Source organism: Parasteatoda tepidariorum, chromosome X2, assembly GCF_043381705.1.
Source record: "Parasteatoda tepidariorum isolate YZ-2023 chromosome X2, CAS_Ptep_4.0, whole genome shotgun sequence".
NCBI lineage: Eukaryota > Metazoa > Arthropoda > Arachnida > Araneae > Theridiidae > Parasteatoda > Parasteatoda tepidariorum.
The window spans coordinates 29,784,794-29,806,255 of NC_092215.1; the positions used below are offsets into that span (position 1 = coordinate 29,784,794).

Sequence of the window (21,462 nt, forward strand, 5' to 3'; positions counted from 1 at the left end):
CGCGAAGTCGAGCACTTTTCGATAGAACAGTTTAACGAGGACCAATACCGCGCACCCTCGGTCCCTACGCAGACTGATCCAAGTGGTCACCCACCCATGCTTGACTTCGGTGATCTGCTGGGAACCGTGTCTTAACGATCAGTCCACTGTGGGGCTGCGATATTTTGAAACGGATAATTTTGCTTTCAATAAACGAAGTAAATTAGATAATTTATGAACTCAAATCTGCCGTATTTCATAAGATATTAATGTTATTAAGTAATTCTGGTGAGTTTGAAGTGAAAATTTGTTTTAATTATTTATAAATATATTGTTTAAAAAGGTGACATGGTTGCTAGATTTCGAATAACTCGCTTTCTTGGCAGTCCTGATTTGGGCTCTTTCCATTTGTTTATTACTGTTTGTTCTTGCTGCAAGCTGTGCACCATCTTATGTTAGTGTATGTAAACACAAGTAATAAGTATTAAAATACCACATTTGCAAGAATCTCAAACACAATGATCACGTTGTGGGCTAAATGGCTTTAAAATACACCGGAAACAGTAACCCGGAAGTATAGGCGGTATGGAGCTTGCAGCGTTCCCTAGTGAGGAAAACACCTTCCATATTCACCAATCAGCTTCTCATTCTCGCTCGACAGTGATTCCAAATGCGTGAATTGCATGTAGTAAGAATGACTCTTAAAATAATGCAAATATTTAACTACAACTCAGCTTTTCATCGACTAGTAGCGCCACTAGACGTTTTTAAACGAAATCATTATAAATTTAGTTAACATTTGTGTGCTAAATATGCCTAATGAGGAACAGAAGTAAGCCGCCAAAAGCTTTCTGAAACAAACAAACATCTAAATCCGAATCTAAACTAGCAGACTGTTTTGTTTTCATATTCGCCCCAAATTTTTAAGCGGCGAAGCTTAAGATGGCTATGATAGCTAAACATGAACCAATAAGTTTAGAAATAAAAACTAAATCTATTGAAAAAACTCTAATTCCTCTTGTGACGCAGGTTATTAATATTTTATTTTATATTATATTTTTGTAAACCATTGTGTTGATTCAGAAAATTTCATGGAACTGTCAAAAATCATAACTGATTATAAACATTAATGATGATAGTTATAAATAACTATTTACATAATTGTTAACTTATTTAATTATTTTATATTTTTTTTAATTAATATGATTATTGATTATATTCCGTACGCTTTATCCAAGAATTTTAAGGCAAATAATAATAAAATGATACTTTATTTATTACTTTTTTTCTTAACCTCGAAATGTTTATTAGGTAAAAAAAAATTTCAATTGACCTAAAAATTTTGCTGAAATTTATTGAGATTTGAATAATATTGATTTGAATATAAATGTTTAATAAAAATCTGCGAATGGAGATAATTATTTAAAAGGATTATAAAATATTTTTTATTTTCCAACAACTTAATAAAAAATAGTTTGAATTACTTATTAGTTATTATCATCAGTTGAAAAACTACTTAGAAAAAATGATGGTTCAATATCGTTAAATTAATAGATTGCTGATATTGAGGTGATATATACATCTTAAGTTATTTGGTTTTGCTTTTTTTGGCCAAACATTTTGATATTACTTGTTTTCTACTATTAAAATTTGAGACCTTTGTATTGTTATAACTAATTATTTGTTGTTCAAGTGGACATAATTTGTAATTTCCAGTAATTATTTTGAAAGAAAAGCTTAATATGTTGTACTTATTAGATAATACAGAAATCTATATTGTATCTTTACGAATTTCTCTTAGTTCAGAAAAAAAAAGTTAAAATATTGATTTTTTTTTCTTTTTATTACTCCTGAACTTACTTATAAACAACAGCTATTATTGTTTTCATTCGTAGAGAAGTCTGTAACATTTTGTTGATAGTAATCAGTATCAAATATGCCAATTCACTGACATTACTCGACAAATCATACTTTCTTTGGATTAGAGATTATCTTTATTTATCTCTTGGGATAATCATATGGCATATTTATGGATTTCAGAGTCGTGAGTTGAAATGTTAAGGCTTATTAATATTTAATTATTTGAATCTCTTCACTTAAGTCAATTTTTTGCACACTTGCACTTTATTTAAATGTAATTTTTGTGACATCAAAATTTTGAGAATAAAAATATAAAGTCTATCATATTGTGTTGTTATTCATTGTCTATTTTATGCAACCATTCTTTTTTTTTCAGAATTTGTAAGGTTATTAATCAAAAATAATGAATGTGATCTAAGAAACCATTGCAAAAAGTAGACAACATAGTATGTGTGACTGGAGTATTTATGCATATTTAATAATATATATAATATTGATGGCACAAAATTTTGATTAAAATAAACTGCAAAACTAATACTGAAAAGTTTTGAAAAATAAAAATTTCTGGATATTAAAAAACTTTATTGTTTCAGCTAGCAGCTTTGCTATAAAGCGATATATCACACTTTTGCTGCAAAAAAAAGAATAAAGATAATCTCTAACGTAAATTAAATGTTTTTAGGTGGATAAAGCTAGTAGATTGGCATATTTGATGTTGTTGATCCAAAGAATGTTACACACATTGTTTATCAAAACAACAAGATAATTGTATTTCCTTTGGGTAGTTTGTGTAGACTTTGGGTACTGATTTTTAGTTATTTATCATTAAAATATTTAAGGGGTACCTATGTACCTAAAACATTAAAGAATAAAATATAAAGGTATCTAAAATATTTAAGGAGTTTTACTAAGACTCCAGACCTTTTAATGTTGGGATTCAAACCTTCACTTTTATAAGTGAAGCAATATCTTGTCACATGATTTGATTTGTGAGAAGGAGTACACAATGGTTTTATGTTCTAATTAACTTTAATTAGAAAAAATCTAGTGTTATCTACTAGCTAGAAAATTTTTACAATTCGCTTTTTATTTTACTGTGTACTTGTATTTACATTGATATGATTTTCTTTAGTGCATAGCTTTGTACCGGAAACGTGCAAAATATAATTTCATCAAAATGAGTTTGAAAGAATAAATGTTGTTTATATTTTATTACCTCTTTTATTTTCACCCTTGCAATATTGTTTGGAAAAGTATTCATAATTTGATTTACATCCCAATATAGGGAGAGCTAAAGAGAAATTTAAGAATGCGAATTACTGGCTTTAGTTATTTAATTTGGTTGCAAGGTCAGATCAAGGTGCAATTAGTGCCCTGGAACCAATGGAACTAGTTTCTAGTTAGTTAGAGGACTTAAAATTCAACTGGAACTCTGTATTAGATAAAAATTACTGAAATAAATGTGAATTGTTTAAGATATGACAGAAATTTTAAAAAATATTTTACAATTTCTCATGAAATTGGTACAAATATCTCAAGTTAAGTTATTTTAAAATATTTATATTATACTTTTAGCAAAAAATGTTATTTTCAAATTTGTACTACGTATTGTACAGTTCAGGGATGCACATGTATTAAAAATAAAACATTGGTAGTTGTAAAAATCTCGTAATCATGTTTCAGGCTGTTATATTTTAATTTTATTGTTAAAAAGTACATTATTTGAGAATAACTCATTATTTATCAAAATGAATGATTGATCACACATAAATAAGATATAGATTAAAAGATATTGGTCAGATTGTGTTACCTTTTTTTAGAATCCGTTAACTAAAGTCCTCCATGCCTCATATTGTATGATTTAGAAATTACTGTTTTACATTAAAAATTACTTTGTAACCCTGCTTAAACAGGAAAAAAATTAAAAATGCATGGGTTAAAAAAATCTTACAAGTATTGGAATCCATTAATTGAAGGTTGTATCTAAAAAGAATATGTTGCACTATATTTTATTTTTATTTGTAGCATTAAAAACTACTTTTTTAAATCTTTCTATTTAAGAGATTTATATTATATTATAGTTGGTTATTTCAAATTATATCATAATGTCTTTTAGATAACAACTTTAGTTCATGCAAAAGAAAAGCCAATTAAATCTGAGAAAACATTAAGAGCTATAGTACATGTGGGCCAAGCTGTGAATTTTGCAGTTCAAAAATTTGTATCAGTAGGAGAAGCAATTGCTGATGATAACCATGAAATCAAATCTGACATGTATGAGGCATGCAAAGATGCAAGGACTTCTGGTAATATTTTTTTCCATATATTAACATACTTAATACATACAAAATTCAAAGATAGCATTTATAGAAACAATTTTTTTGAGAAACTTACTAGTTGTGGCTAATATGATTGGTTATACAGAAAAGACATTTGTATAAACTAATAAATTGCTTAAAATCTTTTAGCCACTATTATTTTTCACTTGGTCATTTCGGATTTTCCAGATTTTAATTTTATTCAAAATTTTATATTTCTGAATAACTTTAAAACCAAGTGCATAGTTTTTGTTATTATTATTTGTCTAGCATTATATTCTCTTATAATTACTGACAGTTTTGTATAGTCTATTTACTTAAGGGATTTGAAGAAGAAAAAAAAGAAGAGAAGAAGCATTCCTTACATTTTGAACTCAATTAGAAGACATGAAATTTCCTATTTTAAGACAGTAATACTTTTTTCATTATAATTAAAAAAGTTTTGTATTTCTTAAATAGAACAATGCTTTTCTATTTATCTGCATCTAACTGGTGATAGTTAATATAGTGGAGCTTAGATAACATTGTCTGTAGATCTAGCATTGTGTCCTCTGATCCCAGCTATTCGCATATCAGCAATACTTAAATAGATATATAATGTATATAATGTATATGATTAAAATTGAAAGATTAAGAAAAGAAATCTTGAAAAAGGTTTGAAAAGTTTTAAAACCTAATGGGAATACTTTTTTTCTTTTCAAATGGATGGCATATCACATTTATGGGTCTAATTTTTGTCACTTTTGTCTGATTTACTTTTACTCTTTTATTAAAAAAAAGCAAAATACACTAGTTATTTAGTATCAATACAGATTTAATGATGATTCAATTACATTCAATTTCCTAAATTATGTAATTTTATAAAAATAATACTCTGAAGAATTAATTTTGCTTCATAATCATGACCATAACATTAATTATTATTAGATTTAAATGTTACAAACGAGGATAATATCAACATTGTTGACCAAAACGATTAAAGGAACTAATTGTCTGGAAATCAACTAGTTTCTTTAATCAAACATTTATATAAATACAAAATAAAACATTTACGTAATTTAACAAATTTAGTTGAATTAATGGATTTAAAAGAATTTTTAGTAGTATTTATTTATCCAAAAAAAAAAAAATTGCCTACTTTTTCTAACTTTAATTAAAAACGAATTTTAATCCTGCAAATTTGATTAAATTCTATACAAAATAATTGGATTAAAATGAAATATTAAATATGAGACATTATTTAAAAATAGTTTTGAGATTTTTTAATATCTATTGTTGCTGCCACGTTTGGATTAATATGATACGTTGTAATTCCCTGGCAAATTAGTACACAATTATGAAAGGAATGCTTATTATTACAAATTATTTTATATTTAGCCAACTACTCACATTTATTTATGGTAATAAGCACTATTTGTTAAATGTTATTAAATTCTATGAAAATCATTGAATTGAAATATATTCAAAATACAACTTTTTATTAATAATAATTTTTTGAGCTATCCAGTTTAATATGACTGATGCCTTGTGCAATACACTTTTANTCAACATTTCTTGTGCAGATTTATGTTCATACAAATTTGAAAATAGTAAAAATTCATCTACAAAGTTTTCCTCTAAATCGGATGAGTAAATTTTCACCAAATTTTGCGCTTTTAGTTTAATCTCAGATTCTGACAAATTTTTGTGAACAAGAAAACCGAAATTATCATACAAATCACTGTAAGCTTTACGCCTTTTAGTCATTTCTGAAATTAATGCATCTAAAATGGCATAATACGTTCCTGACAAAAGCATTTGTCTTGGATTCGAGTTTGAACTTCTTGTTCTTCTGTTATGTCGAAAAATCGAATCATAGTGGTATTATCGATATCAACTGCAATATCAGCAGTATGTCGGCATTGCAGATAAAGTTCGATAAACAAATTCGTAAATTAAAATCCATATTAATAAAAATGTAAAAAAAAAATATGCAAGAAAATTTTAGCATATATTTTGAAAAGAGGGAAGGAGGGGAGGGCCCAAAAAGGGTAAGCCTAGGGCCTACGAAAGGTATAATCCTGCTCTGGCTACCGCTCAGCCACCGGGCGTCAATTTTGGTTGCTAAGCGTTTAAAATAAATTAGTTTCACATTTCTAGTGGTTTGTTACATTTGAAAGGGTTAATCCACCCTTTATGCATTTTTGCATGTTTTGTTTTGAATTTATTGCGCCGTTTTTAGTTGATTAAATTATGTTAATAAAAAAAGCAGTCTCTTTTTTCGATAATCCTCATTCTATTATATTAATATATTTTGTTTTGGCGATATTTATATAATATCAGAAATCATTTTGTATGGATATAACCATGTGAGTGGAGATAAAGGTTAAATTTTTGGCTAATTAATCTTTATTTTAATAAATTAATAAAATAATTTTTTAAATTTTTTATCAAGTATTTCTTATTAAATATTAAATTTATTTATTTCTTTTAAGTTATCTTTTATTATTTCTTATTAATTTCTGGAATTTTTTTCATGTTTAGAATATTTTATTATAAATAGTTAATTAAATATTCTAAAACTAAACTATTCTATTATTAATTGGTTATTTTTCGATTTTGTTATGTAATTGTTTTTATATTTGCTTCTAGGTGCTATGATTGAACGACTATGTGATGTACAACCTGATGAATGTGGTCAATTAAGGTCATATGCTGATAAAAATAACATGGTTAGAGCTGCCAGAACCCTTCTTTCTTCTGTGACTAGAGTTCTTTTACTTGCTGACACAGTAGTTATTAAACAACTTGTTTCATCTAAAGACCGGGTATGGACTATAAACAATTTTTAATAGCACGCATAACGTTTGGATATGCTATTCGTTTTATTATGTGTATCATTTGTTGAATTACTTAGTACTTTATATGACAACTAATGCTTAATTCCATTTGTACGTGAAACATATTTTCTTTCAGTATGAAATTATTATTTATAATTTATGTATATATGAAATTATTGCTTATTTTTTTATACATATATTTGTAATTAATACGTATAATTATATGCTCTATACCTATCTGTACTGCAGGTATATGCTCTGTACCTGTGGTATAGAGTGCATATTACTTTTTCTCCATGGGACACATGCATTTTTAATCCTTCTTTCCCCGGAGTTACAAATTAATATTTCTCTCTTTAAATTTGCTGTAGAATGAAACAAAATATTCATTAAATGTAACTACAATGAACTATTCTACCAGATCTTGATCAAAAAGAATTCTGTTAATTGTGTGTAATAATAGAGACCATTTTTTTGGAAAATTACATTATTATTGTAATACTTCTATTTAAGGCTTCCTTGAAAAAACTTGGGATTTATTTTTTTATAATAATTTGTAATTTTTCATTGATTTTATGCAAAATTTTTAATTTCGTATGTATTATTATATAGTCAATTTTTCCGAAATATTGAATTAAGTTGTTTATGTAATAGTTTTTCAATTTTTTTCTTAGGTCTCTATTAGTTTGAACCGTTTGGAACATGCAATGAACTTTACAGAGTTTGTTAAATCTTTTAGTCAATTTGGTAGCGAAATGGTTGAGCTTGCTCACCTAACTGGTGATAGACAAAATGTAAGTAATATAATTTATTTTACAAATGTATTTTATGCTCAATATTGGAAATATGTTGAGATCCCATTCGGTGTTTATTCATCATTTAATGGACAGAAACTTTATTTTATTCGAATCTTGACTTTTAAAAATGATACTTTTAACGCTAAACTTTTTTTACAACAAGTTGTAAATAGATATTAATTTCTGGATACATTTTTCTTGGTGTATTTACTGACTGATTGAAAGAAAGAATTATGTGAAAATGAGGGAAATATAACTGAAATTTAAGAAATATTTTAAATTTTTTTTATAAAAAACAGCAATTGAATGGTATAAAGGTTTAAACATATTTGTCTTTTCAATAATTTTTATTTTGAATATGCAGTTGAAATACTAGTATTGGACTATAAATTCTTTTACCTTATACCTCCAAGCATAGAGCCTTTGTACAAAATTGTACTGGCATTTCCCTGCTGGACACTAATTAAATAACTTTGAGAAAACCCATTTATTGATACAGGAAAGTGGCTAGCTAAAACTACAGAAATACTAGGATGAATGCTCAGAGGATTCCTGGAGGAAAAAAAACTTTTTTTATACATACGAGAAAGTGGGCTAAATATTTGAGGGGGTGAAATTGACACAAATACTTGATTTAATACAGTTTTCATTGAAACTGGAGGTTTCAGCTGAATTTGTCACTTAATAAATACCAGTTATGCATGGTTTATACCAGGGCTGTCTAGCTGGCGACCCGCCAACACATATTGTGCGGCCCGTCAACTTCTTATTCAGGCTGATCGGCCTCAGTTTTCCCATTAAAATGTAAGCAAATTGTTTTATAATCCTTCTGTTCCATTGTTTTATAATTAATAATTCAACTATTAATTGATATTGTGTAAGAGGTTATTGTTCAGCTTTTGCAAACTGCGGCCCGCCAGGTGATCAGTGACCGGAATTCTGGCCAGTGGGCTCTTTGCAGTTGGACAGCCCTGGTTTATACAATCATAAAACTAATATATGATTTAATTTTTTTTTAATAGCATTGAGTTTACTAAAAGCAAAAATTTTTCCCTTCACCTTTTTTTGTAAGAATTTCTTTCAAGGCAACTAATGTGTCATATTTGTAATAAAAAAAATTGAAGAAAATTGTGGTTTATAGTGAGCAAGATCATTTCAAGTTACTTCTAAATTGAAAAAAAAAAACATTTACAAGAAAACATCCACATTAGTGTTAAGTTTTGCTGCCTCTAGCACTGGAAAATATTAATGACTATATGAGCCGCTAATTTATTAACTGTAATGTTTAATTAATAATACTCGGTACTTGGTTTGTTCTAAATCCATCTTATTATTATTCTAAAATCTGTAATTGTAATTCTCGCTCAAGTCTGCATGAGTTAGTTTTGGTCTGCATGAGTTAGTCTGCATGAGTTAGTTAATTTCACGCATGCATTAATATACTTACAGGGAACAATTAAGGGGCAGGCAAGAAAAATTTTTGTAAAAAAGTTTTTGAAGTGGCATCCTAATATTTATATATGTGTGTGTGTTTATTTTAATGTTAAAGTTATATGCTTCTCTATGATTAGGATTTAAAAGATGAGCGTCGACGTTCACAAATGGCTGTAGCTAGACAGATTCTTGAGAGATCCACTATGCTTCTTCTTACATCATCAAAGGTAATGAATTATAGCAAGTTGTTCATAAAAATGGGAGGGAAAAGATCGTCATGATTCAAGTTTTAGAAAAGTTAGTGTTTTGGTGCTAGTTAAATATTAAATGATAAATTTTTTCAGAGCCTGTTCTAATTATTTTGTATTAGTAATGAAAAATACTTTGTAATGGGTGAAAGTTTAAGACAAGTGTAACAGTGTTTATGAAACACTGTTACACTTGATAATACAAAATTATATTTTAAAGTCAAATATTAAAATAACTGTAATTTGGAATATAATAACTTCTTTAGACTTATAGCTTATAATTAGAGTTAAATATAGTTTTTTCAATACTACATCATTTTAAAATTTTATTTTATATCATTTATAAATGTTTTATAAATATAGTTTCTAAAAACGTTTAAAGATTTTTCTAGAACTCCAGATTTTCAAATAAAAATTTTTCTTTCAATTAATTAATTAAAAAAAGTTCTTAAAACATTGATGACTTAAAAATTCAAATTTCAGTACAAAACAGTAAGCTATACATTTGTATTTCTTTCTCTGTATTTCAGGAATTCATCTTATTATGTTTAATTAATAAATCTTCTTAAAAAAATTTCTATGATGTAAAAAATTACTTTCTACAACTAGTATAAAAAATATTTTAGCTTTTTGTTATTTTATTTTTTTCAATTATTTGTAATGCTTGCATCAAGTTTTTTTTTTCGCAGTTGGTAAGTGATTTTATGCTGGTGCTTTTAGGATTTTCACTGAAGGAAAAAATATAAAAAATCATGCTTTCTAAATTAATGTAAACATTCCATTTATTGTTTCTTATGAAATTGCCCATTTAAAGTAAAGATCATAGCCTGCAGGTCACTATGTACTATTCTGTTGAGACATTTTAATAAAAATAAAGAAAAAATTTAAGAAATTAATTAAGCCTCTAAAAATCTACTTATATAGCAAAAATCTTTCTTTTTTTTAAATCTAGAAATGGCTCAGAACCAGTTTTATTAACTTCTTAAAACTTGGAAACATCCACTAATTAAAGCATTCAATATTAATGTGTCAAAAAAGCATCATTACTTTAATTGATAAAATGAAACATTTTAGAAATATTTCAAATATTCCCAACTTGAACTTAAGAAATAAACTTTGCACTAAATTTACTAAAATTTGATATGGTAATTTTAAACAAATTTAGTTATTGTGTTGTTCCCTACAAAAATATTTATCAACAAATTAAGTGCATGGATATTGATATATTTATAGTAGACGATTTTGATGTTTCAAATTGTAAATGAAAGTGTTTTACTATTAAAAAAAAATTTAAAAAGAGTATTGTGCATTTTAAAGCCTAGTAAAATCATTATGATCAGTTATTTTTTGGCAGCTTATAAGTTGTTATTCGATATAAATGATACCATTCGAAAATTCGATCAAATGATACCATTTATATATACTGATAATATTAATACTTAAAAACATTATAGTGTATTCAAATGTTTGCAAAAAAAATTTTTAATTAATAATTTTAATTACTGAACCACATATTTCTATCTCTTTTTTTCAATATTTTCTTATCCTGATATAATGTTTGTAAAATATATTTCTGTTTTCAAATTAGTTTATTAACATAATTTTTGTACTTTTTGTTATTTTGAATTCTTATTTTGAAAATAATTAATTTGTGAGTAAAATGTCAGATATCAATTATTTTTAGACATAAAAAGGTGTAAAATATTAAAAGGGAAGCTTAGATATCAGCTTCGAAAACAACTTTCACAGGTTTTATGAGTACTTTCAAGTTATTATCAAAGCAAAAGGTTAATACAAAAATTAAAAAAATAGGTGCAAAGTTACCACTTCTTTAAAGAGTCTTAATCTTTTCTGAAAAATTTTTTTAAAAAATGGTTCTATGTTAATAGTAAACTGCTACATAATATATTTAATAAGACTATTATACTTTGCCTGGAAGATAATGACATTATAGTTTTTGTTCATTTATAGTACTTTTGTAATTTTAATATTGAAGCATAATTTATCTGTTTTCTTGTTTAAAGAAGTATGTTTTAACGTAACAATTATTCTTCAAAGCTGCTCAATTTATATGCTATATTTAAAAGTTTTCATGCTTTTATATTGGTGTTTTTTGGTAGGTAATAAATAAATAATTAATAAATTAATAATTCATTTCCATTATACATCAACCTTTTTTTTAAAATATGTTTCTTTTTTTAATTCTTCCACCTTTTATATGGTAGCATTCTTATGTATAAGAGTTAGAAAGTATAAGAGTGTGGATTAACAGTTTATTATTGATATTTTAATATTTGATATTAGGTCTGTTTTCGACATCCTGAGTGCACATTTAGCCGAGAAAATAGAGATGCAGTATTTCTTCAGATGAGACAAGCTATTGAAATCATACATTTTGTTGCAAAAGATGGAATCTTAGCAGATCATCCTAATGAACTTCAAGCTAACCAAAATAATAGGGCTCACAATGCTATTTCTGTGTTGTTATGCACTGAAGAGCTTGAACAATGCACATCACTGTATAATGCTATCAAACATTATGAAGTAAGCTTACTGATACTTTTTTGTGTCGTTTCGATTTATTAAGAAATGGTTTAAAAATCAATTAAAAATAAATAATTGTATTATTTTAATAAATAATAATATTATTATTATTTTTCGTTTTAAGAGTGACTATACCATTTAAATTTTTATATGCTCTTTAGTGAAATTAAGCAGAACTTTCTAAAAACATTATTAAGCTCATCTTACATTACTCCGTTCTTCAATTATTATAATAATTTTAAATGTCTCTTGGTAAAATAATTTCCATCTTTGAGTTAGAAAACGACAAAATTGTGTCATTTTGTCTTTTTTGTGTCATTTCAATTTATTAAGAAATGGTTTAAAAATCAATTAAAAGTAAATAATTGTATTATTTTAATAAATAATAATATTATTATTATTATTCGTTTTAAGAGTGGCTATACCATTTAAATTTTTATATGCTCTTTAGTGAAATTAAGCAGAACTTTCTAAAAACATTATTAAGCTCATCTTACATTACTCCGTTCTTCAATCATTATAATAATTTTAAATATCTCTTGGTAAAATAATTTCCATCTTTGAATTGGAAAACGACAAAATTAATAATAATTTATCAGTATTATTCTTAGTTGTCTTAAAGAAAATGTCAGCATTGAGAATAAAATAAAGGAAGGTAGAGAAATCAAATTAATGTTATTGTAGATCTGAACAATTTTCTAATTTTTCTGAAACAATTTAGGGACCTTGTATTAATAAATTTGCTTCCATTATTTGGCGCCAATGATCTCACTAATAATAACTTACAGACATTATTATTTTTTAGGTTTTTTTTTTCCTTCTTAGTTTTCTTACTTCTTTAGTATTTTTAATCTTTGAAGCTTTTTTTTTAGTCAAGCTGATGTAAAAGACTGAAAACTATCAAAACAAGCAATATTTTGCGACCCAATGTTTTTCTATTTATTTTATTTTTTATTGGGAAGCTGTTATTATATTCTGAAAAAACTAAATCCAATTCTATTTAAATTTTTTAATTAGTAATAATGTGCTTTTCAGGATATTGTAGAAATTACAAGAATGACATTAGTAGGACCATCTTATCGAGAAAGACTTATGAGTGCCTTAGATGCCATTATGGAACGAACTCAAGATTTTACTGATTCTGCTTACACATCTCATGCTCACAGAGAAAAAATTTTGCTTTTGTCGGATCGAGCCAGACTAGAATTAAATCAGCTTTTAAGAATTGGAATAGCATTGGTATTAATTTATTATGTACATTTCTGAAATGTTGAATGTTTCATTGATGATGTGACCCAAGAAAATGAAGTTTTGTATTTGTTATGTTTAGTTTGATTGCCAGAATGTTTAACCTTAATTGGTCACTTGAACTCATTTCTATGTATGACCTGTTTAGTTCCCTTTTCCTAACACAAATTAATTTGTCTGTTTTTTATATTGTTGCTAGGACCTATTCTATGCTTTACCTAAATATTTTTCACATATTCACTTTAGAAGTTTAACCATAATAATGTTAAACTCAATTCAAGTTTATTATCTAAACTAAACACGAGGTTTCTCACTAGTCGTATCTAAGATACAAAGCAATTACTCTAAATTTTCGTTTCTCCTTATTTGCTATGTTGATCAGTTCAAGCTACAATGGTGTCAGTCAAGACTCAAAAATTATGAAACCTGACATTTCCAGATAATGTAAAGATTCCAACCATATATATATGGTTTCTATGCCCTTATACGCCCTGCACGACATGTGAATATGCTATCAAAAATACTGTAAAATCCTCTCAAATTTTGAAGAAAATTTCTGAAATGTCGGATGGGGTGAAGAAAACCACACCAAAGGAGAACACAAAAGTATTCAGCCCAATTGCTGTGCTTAAGAAAATAATTTATATACAAGTTTATAATAATTTTTTAAAGTATTTCTGCACTTCTATTGAAGAATGTGCACTTGTTGATAGTAGTTAATAATTTAAATTTTTAATATATTTTTACAGAAAAATAATAAGGCCATTTATAATCATTTTTTGGGGGACCAGATAGCCTTGTTGGTAGGGTGCCAATGTATGAATGGTTCTGCCTTATAAATGGGCAGTAACGTGTGTGTGACTGAAATCGTATTCTTGGCCATAGATGACGTCACCAAAAAACAAGAAATGCACCCTCTGCCTTTAATTCACTTGATTTCAACAAGCAGACTTGCTTTTATTAGCAAGTGACATTAGAAACAACAACATTATCATTCTTTTAACAGAAAAGTATTAGGGCCATTCATTGTGTCATTTAATATGCATTCAGAAAATATGTTTAAGTGTATTAAAGTTCTATATAGTCATGTATTTTTCAGATTAACATTCTCATCAGGGCATGTAAAAAATTCATGTCGTTTATTGCCATTGTAGTAATAAATTCAAGACTCTATAATTTAGATATAGTGGAAAAGTTCTCATTTTTTATAGACCTTTCTGCACTCCATTCAGGAAAACAAAAAAGTGCCATTTACACCTAAATGAAATATGAATTTATTTATTTTTAATTAATATTTCTCTTCATCACGTTCATGCTATAGAAATTTTTTTCTGTGTAGGTAATTTTTTAAATAAAAAAAAATATTTGATCCACTTCAATATATCGAGTTCCACTTTACATTCTATGAACCATTATTTTTACAGTGCTTTGTGGCCTTATTAAAAATATTTTTACGAACCTGTGTTATACATTTTCTAATATATCTATTTTATACATTTGATTTTAAAAGAATGAATGACATATTAAAAACTCGTTTTGGTACACAAAATTTTTATTAAGCGAGAAAATTGTACTACCTTATTCAGTTAATATTGTTTTACATATTACCTAAACAGCAAAATGTTTTGAACCTATTTTATCATTGCATGCTAAGAGTATTTATAGCATATAACTAATCCTAGTTGTTATATGAGAAAGTTACATGTATTTTTTATATTTTTTTTTGGTTGAACTAATGAAAAAAATCTTTGACAATAATCAAGTTTTATGAAAGATTAGTTTTTTTTAATAGGATCAGGCTGGTTGTACTTCCCCAAATGAAGATTTGACTGCTGCTATACTAGAAGTTCTTAGAGGAACTAAGGATTTAAAGCAAGAGGTAAGAACAAAAAAATTTTCTGACTGCATTAGCATTATGATAATTGAGAATAATATATCATTTATGGTACAGACGTCTCAATTATATTGTTAGATCTTTTAGACTTTAAATCATAATACAAGGAAAAACTACAAATACAATTTTAATTATTCTTTTTTTCAAGAAAAAAGATTCAGAAATATGAAGTTTGTATTTCATAATTTTTACTGGATTTTTTTTAAACTTATTTAATTTATATGGAATGATTTTCCAAAATTTTTTGCAGAAATCTGTAACTTGATTTAACTATAAAATCTCTCTGGAATATTTTTAGCAATAATTTTGTCTGAAATTATATTTTAATTGAAAAAACAAATTTTCAATCATTAGTAGAAAAAATTGAACACTTGTGCTACCTGACAGTTTTGTATTTAATTTTAAGTTATTTCTGTTTACCACAAGTACACAAATCAAGTAAACAAATTTACATACGTGTTTAGTGAATTAAAAATAAATAATGCTAAGTAAGTGTTTAGATATATCACATCTTGCATGAGCACTCTTAGATTGGAAATCGTTTTTAAAATTTAACAACAGAAAAATAATGTTGAAGCTTAAGAATATTAAGTAAAGAATTCAAAATATTAAAGCAATTAAAAATAATAATAATACTATATATATATATATATATATATATATGCATTGAACTTTATGTTTTGTTCTTTATATTTTTAATAATTCAATGTTCCAATTATCATGGATGATTTTTTTTTTTTAAAAAACTTGTTATACTTCAAGTTCAGACGTAAAAATTCAATATTTGTTACTGTAGAGAACTGAATATTGATAAATAACTGACTTAACTTCATATAACTTCTTCTACTCCACATATCTGAAATATAATTTTTTCAGCTTCAAGATACTGCTTTGGATCAGGCTCAAGAACTTTTAAAGCTTTTTGAAGAAATAAACATTTTGAGTTTTTTAAAAGGTTCTGCTCTTGCTGGAGACCAGCAACAGTTGGAGGAATATTCTGAAAAGTTCATTGAGTATGCAATTCATGTACAAGATGTAAGGAAATGTTGACAAATTTATTATTGTATTTTTAGTTTTAGTGTCTCAATTTTTCTTCATGCATTGTAGATATTTTATTTTAGTTACTTTTTTATCAGTAATTGTATACATTGGAAGAAGATATTCTTAAAATTTCAAAGGGAAATTAATTTTTTTACTTGTCTGTTTTTTATCAGAACTGCACAGACTTAAGATATATTTAACAATATATTTTAACAATATACTTTAACAATATATTTTATTGTTCTTTAGAAATACTTTTTTGAAATGTTTGTTTTCAAGTTTTAATGAGCCAAGTAGATTTTTTTTCTTTTGAAAAAATTGTTTACCACAGCTTTGATCCATCATGGAATCAAGTCAAAGTTATAAACCCTTGTTCAACAAGATAAAGAATTGTAAAATTGTGAATAAGCCATATTGAAACTATAATAGATTCTTTATGTGAAGCACATGAAGGAAGACTATTATTTTTTCGATGTTACAATCATAGCTTCTGCAGTGCTGATTATGCATGCTACCATAAAGTTGATTTCCTTTCAAAATATTTAATACTTTCTATTCCAAAATATATCTACACTTTTAAACTTTTTGATAGAAATATTGCTTAGTTTTTGTTTTATTTAAATTTTTGAGTTTTGATTTAAATTATTATTTAAGGTATTATTTTTATGAGAACTAGACTTTTCGCATTATAATTTTTTTCCTTTAAAGTATTTTTGGTTAAAGAAAAATTTCTTAGGGAGAGATAAATATAAATTGTATTTTTGGGAGAGAGGCACATGAAATTATTTTCGTAAATTATACATTATAATCAAATTTCCTAATGAATTATGAAATGCTTTTTTTAGAGAAAAAAAAAGAGATGAGTTTTAAAAAATTTCTTAAGTTTTGAAGAATTATTTAAAGGCATGTACCCCCTCTTCCCCAACACAATGCTTATGATAACCTTAAGTTATTTTCCTTGTAAATGAATGTAGTCATTTTTGTCAGATGTAACTAATAATACAAAATAAAAAAATTTGCCTAGTGAAATGAATATATTGAAAAAGAATAATTTATATTTGTGCAATAATTTAAAGATTTATGAAATGTTCAAAGCTGTGTGCAAATATTTTTTCTTGCTTTTGTAATGGGCCAATCAGATTCAGTTTCATGAGTTCATCAATCATTATCTGAACAATTATTTATTAAAAAGTTATTAAGTCACAAAAATCGTTAAACTAATAATTCAAGAATTTTTCAATAGATTACCCTAATTTTGAATATATATCACTTTATTTTAAATTAATTTATTGAGAAAAAAAACTTATTTAAGGCATTAAAACTTGAAACACTATAAATTATTTCTAGCTAGGCTTTGAAACATATCTTCATGAAATGTTATGAAGTGGCTTATACTTTTGAAAGTTTATAATGTGTGCAATCTATTTTTAGACTTGCAAACTTCTCCAGCATATTGCTAGCACTGACTCATTACAAGTATCATCTAAAAACACAGAGTCGTGCCTGAAAGTTTTCACTACTCAGGTTAGTCTATTTAATACATTGATTTTTTTGCATGACATGCATTTTCGAACTCATAGAAGTTTAAGGTTAAATTTGCCATCAACTTTGTTATTTAGTATTAGAACTGTTTTTTTTTTTAATTCAAAAGAGTCTTAATAATTATGCAGTTATCTTATGCATTTTTTAAGTATCAAAATTGTGTAAAAATCATTAGATTTTTCATCTTGAACTTTTAATTTTAAGTAATTTAAGTGCAGTAAAAGTTTGTTATAACGACAATTCATAATAGTAGATGAAATTGTCACAATATCAAACAATCATATTTAATGCTAAAGTAGCAATAAAAATACTCAAAAATATTAAATAAACATATTACCTCTTTTTCTTTTATTCTGAACAACTATTTTTATTTGAAATACAAATATAGAGTAGACTGCTTTTGCCAGAAGATCTTACACTGAATTACTTAATTCTGTACTTTATGAAAGGCAGATATGCTTCAGATAGGAATGTTCGATTAATAAATTTTTGCAATAAGAAAATTAATAAGAAAGTACAATATTTTTTAACGTCATTGATAACAATGCATGTTGATTTCAATAGTTAATTTTCAGGTAGGAAAGGAAAGTCGGCATGACAGTCAACCAAAGATGAATTCTTTTGAAACACACAAGATTTCTAAAAATAGCGGAAGTTTTTTATTAAGAAGATTACCCTCAATTCACCCTCAAATTGCTTTGTAAAAATATGATTTTAAAATTATAAGAAATAAACGACGTTTGTTTTTTGCTTCTCTGTATTAATACCAGAAATAAATAAAAATATATTCCATTTAAGCCTTTTTCATGCTATATTGCAAACTTAAACAGCAGAAAAATGTATTTCCCTAAAAAAATTGCCATAATAATAGTAGGTTGGTAATTCCTAACTTGTTGTAAACATATGGTTTTTAAACCTTAAATATTATTATTTCAACAGTGACTGGGAAATTTGCTGTCATAGTGAACTTCCTTTAATATCCAATGCTCGTTATTTCAAACTTTTACTGTTCATGATTTACTTTAAAAAAGTTTTAAACTAAGTTATTTCTATGAATATGCTTTGTTTTTAATAGGTGCTGAATGCTTGTAGAACTGTTTCAATTCATCCTTTGTGTGAAATATCAAAAGAAAACCTTGAGGTATTCTTAGAAATGTGGAACTTATTGTGCCAGGATATTATATCTATGTACAAAGAGATTAGTGAACTTTGCAGGCGTGATATTCAATATAAAACAGTTTATATGTCTTTACCAAGACCTGGGGTAAATATTTATTACTAATATAGTATTTCATTCTTAAATTATTAATTCTTCCTTTGTTTAATTTGATATAATTCTAAGTTTTTTGCTGTCTTACATTTTATTAATATAAACTACATTTGTATTACATAAGCTATTATTTTAATATATTAATGAAGAAATTATGTATGCATTTTATTGAATATTTCATTTAAAATTGTTATCTAGAAACATGGCACAACTAGTAAGCAACTGAAACCTGTGAAACTTGATGTTGAGGTAATACTACTTTCTTTAATCATTTCTAAAAGACTTTTAACTAAAACCTTCTTTGAATTTTTCTTGATAATAAAAAAAGTTACATTTTACACATTTAAGTTAAATTTTATTTTGAAAACTTAGCTTCCTTCTGTTTTTAAACAACACAGATCAGGTTGTGGTATTTTCCAGTAATTTTTTCTAGGCATTTTTATTTGAGGCAACTTTTTTCCATATTTTTTTTCAAGGTGTCAAGACCCCTTTCAACATAATAATTCATTGTTACGATCTTCCTGTATGCCTTCTTGTGGATTTAACCAAAGAATTTCTTTTGCATAGACTATCCTCAGACATTCTAGCTACATAAAATTTAGAATTCAGTAGTAATAACTTCCAAAAAAGCGATTTTTAAAATCACTTAGAATTTTTGCTATCGGAATGCATCAAAGGCAGTTATTCTAATGTGTGATTCAAAGTTTGCTAGGTGTAATATTTTACTTTCAAATTGTTATACTTTTTAAATACCAAACATAAAAGTTAATTTTTCAAGTGATTTAAAAAAGAGAAAACAAGTCTATTTGTATCGCACATCTAAAACGAGAAGCATAGGGTGCATCGCTTTCAAAATATGTTAGAGGAACTGTCGTAGTAATAAAAGTTTATTATGATGGTAATGCGTCATATACTTTTCATTGTAGGTGTGATTAAAATATAATTATTTTCTCCATTTAAATTTTTATTATTTTTTTCTTTCAAGTTTTGCGTTTGTTAGTTTAGTTGTGATCACATTAAAATAAACTGCAACAAATTTTTTGGACAAATCTGCGAAATAAACCCGCCATATTTAACATCTAAAATGTTTCATTTTAAAATAATTTGGACCTGAGACAGAGAGAAGCAGGACCAGACTAAGGTGGATTGACTGCATTAATGATTATTTCAAAGCACTGAGAGTGAACAACTAAAACATCCTTTCGAGGAGAAAAGCACAATGGAAGAAATCTCAATGAAGATCTTGGCTCACAAAGACCAGTTATGTCAATGAAGACAAAGAGAATTTTATTAATTAGCAGATTAGTTGTTCATACTAGAATTAGTAGAAGTTTTGATCAGCATTAAAAGGGAGATAAATTTTGCTTACATCATAGCAGAAGCTCTTAATTAAACATTTTGCTATTAGTTTATCACAACAAAAAGCATGCTTGATATCAGTATTCCTCGTTGTTTAACAGTCCATGCCTCCATGAACTCAAATAACAACATTGTTTGTAATTAGGTAGCTATGGATTTCCATACTCAAAGCTGAATGCTCAACAGTCAGAATTTGGTAGTAGCCATTTTTTTCACCAGCAACTTTCCATCAAAGACGCTTCATTTCTAAAGAAACATAGACCAGATCACTCCCCTGAAAATGACGCCGTATGTCATGTCCGTCGTCTGAGCAGTGATTTTATGATCATATTCCTAGTTATGAAGGCATGAGAGAAGCATCCATCAGTGAAAGCAAACATCCATCAGTAGAAGCTTCTATCTAAGTTGCATGACACATATGCCAATAACTACTATATAAAATTAACTATATTAGAAAACTTGAAAATAAAAATATATGCTAACTCTTTGATTATGAGGTGCAAGGAGACAGCTCTACCTTTGGCACAAGCCTGTGTCATTATCAAAACAGGTATAAAGAAAACCTCTAAAGTAAACAAATAATGAGTTTTGGTAAGTAATGTCAAAAGATGCTTTTGAACTCGTTGATCTGTGGAACATTACCAACATTTGGAAAAATTTTAATTCTTATTGCCGCCAGGCTCCTGTTGAAATTTGAGCACTCTAGCTATCCTGAAAGTGATTGAAATTTCGATTAGCAATACAGCTTGTAGCACTAAAGAAATGATTGAAGCTTGTGTTATCAGCAAGGGCAATACTCCAGTTGAGATTAATAATTTAACTTAAACAAAAACTAAAAATTTTTTTTTTGCTATATGATTTAAATCAATGTTCTTGAACTTTTAATTTTAAGNAAAAATTATCGTATTTTATATATATATATTTCAATTGATTTTTTTAAAAAAAAAAATTTTGTTTTATAAAATTACTGTATCATAGTAAATCTAAAACAAGTTAATCAGATTATGTTTTTCGAGAGAAAAATTTACAAAAAGGTATTTCTTAATTCACAGTTTTATGAATAATCGCAAACGAATTATGTCTTAAATATGTCTTAACGGCTGTGAATT

At 26.5% G+C, this 21,462-nt stretch overlaps 1 protein-coding gene across 2 annotated transcripts in view; it reads left to right on the forward strand.

The window, feature by feature from the left end:
• The first annotated feature begins 769 nt into the window (after positions 1-769).
• LOC107440920 (alpha-catulin) overlaps positions 770-21,462 on the forward strand; it is a 33,209-nt gene continuing 12,516 nt past the window's right edge. The window contains exons 1-12 of one of the 2 annotated variants that reach the window (XM_016054011.4): positions 770-1,008; positions 3,956-4,145; positions 6,789-6,964; positions 7,651-7,770; positions 9,345-9,434; positions 11,760-11,999; positions 13,035-13,238; positions 15,040-15,126; positions 16,018-16,176; positions 17,614-17,706; positions 18,800-18,988; positions 19,193-19,243. In XM_016054011.4, coding sequence (XP_015909497.1) covers positions 922-1,008; positions 3,956-4,145; positions 6,789-6,964; positions 7,651-7,770; positions 9,345-9,434; positions 11,760-11,999; positions 13,035-13,238; positions 15,040-15,126; positions 16,018-16,176; positions 17,614-17,706; positions 18,800-18,988; positions 19,193-19,243 — 1,686 coding nt within the window. In that variant the 5' untranslated portion in view covers positions 770-921. The remainder of the gene's footprint in view (positions 1,009-3,955; positions 4,146-6,788; positions 6,965-7,650; positions 7,771-9,344; positions 9,435-11,759; positions 12,000-13,034; positions 13,239-15,039; positions 15,127-16,017; positions 16,177-17,613; positions 17,707-18,799; positions 18,989-19,192; positions 19,244-21,462) is intronic. The other variant, XM_071188445.1, reaches the window with a different exon arrangement.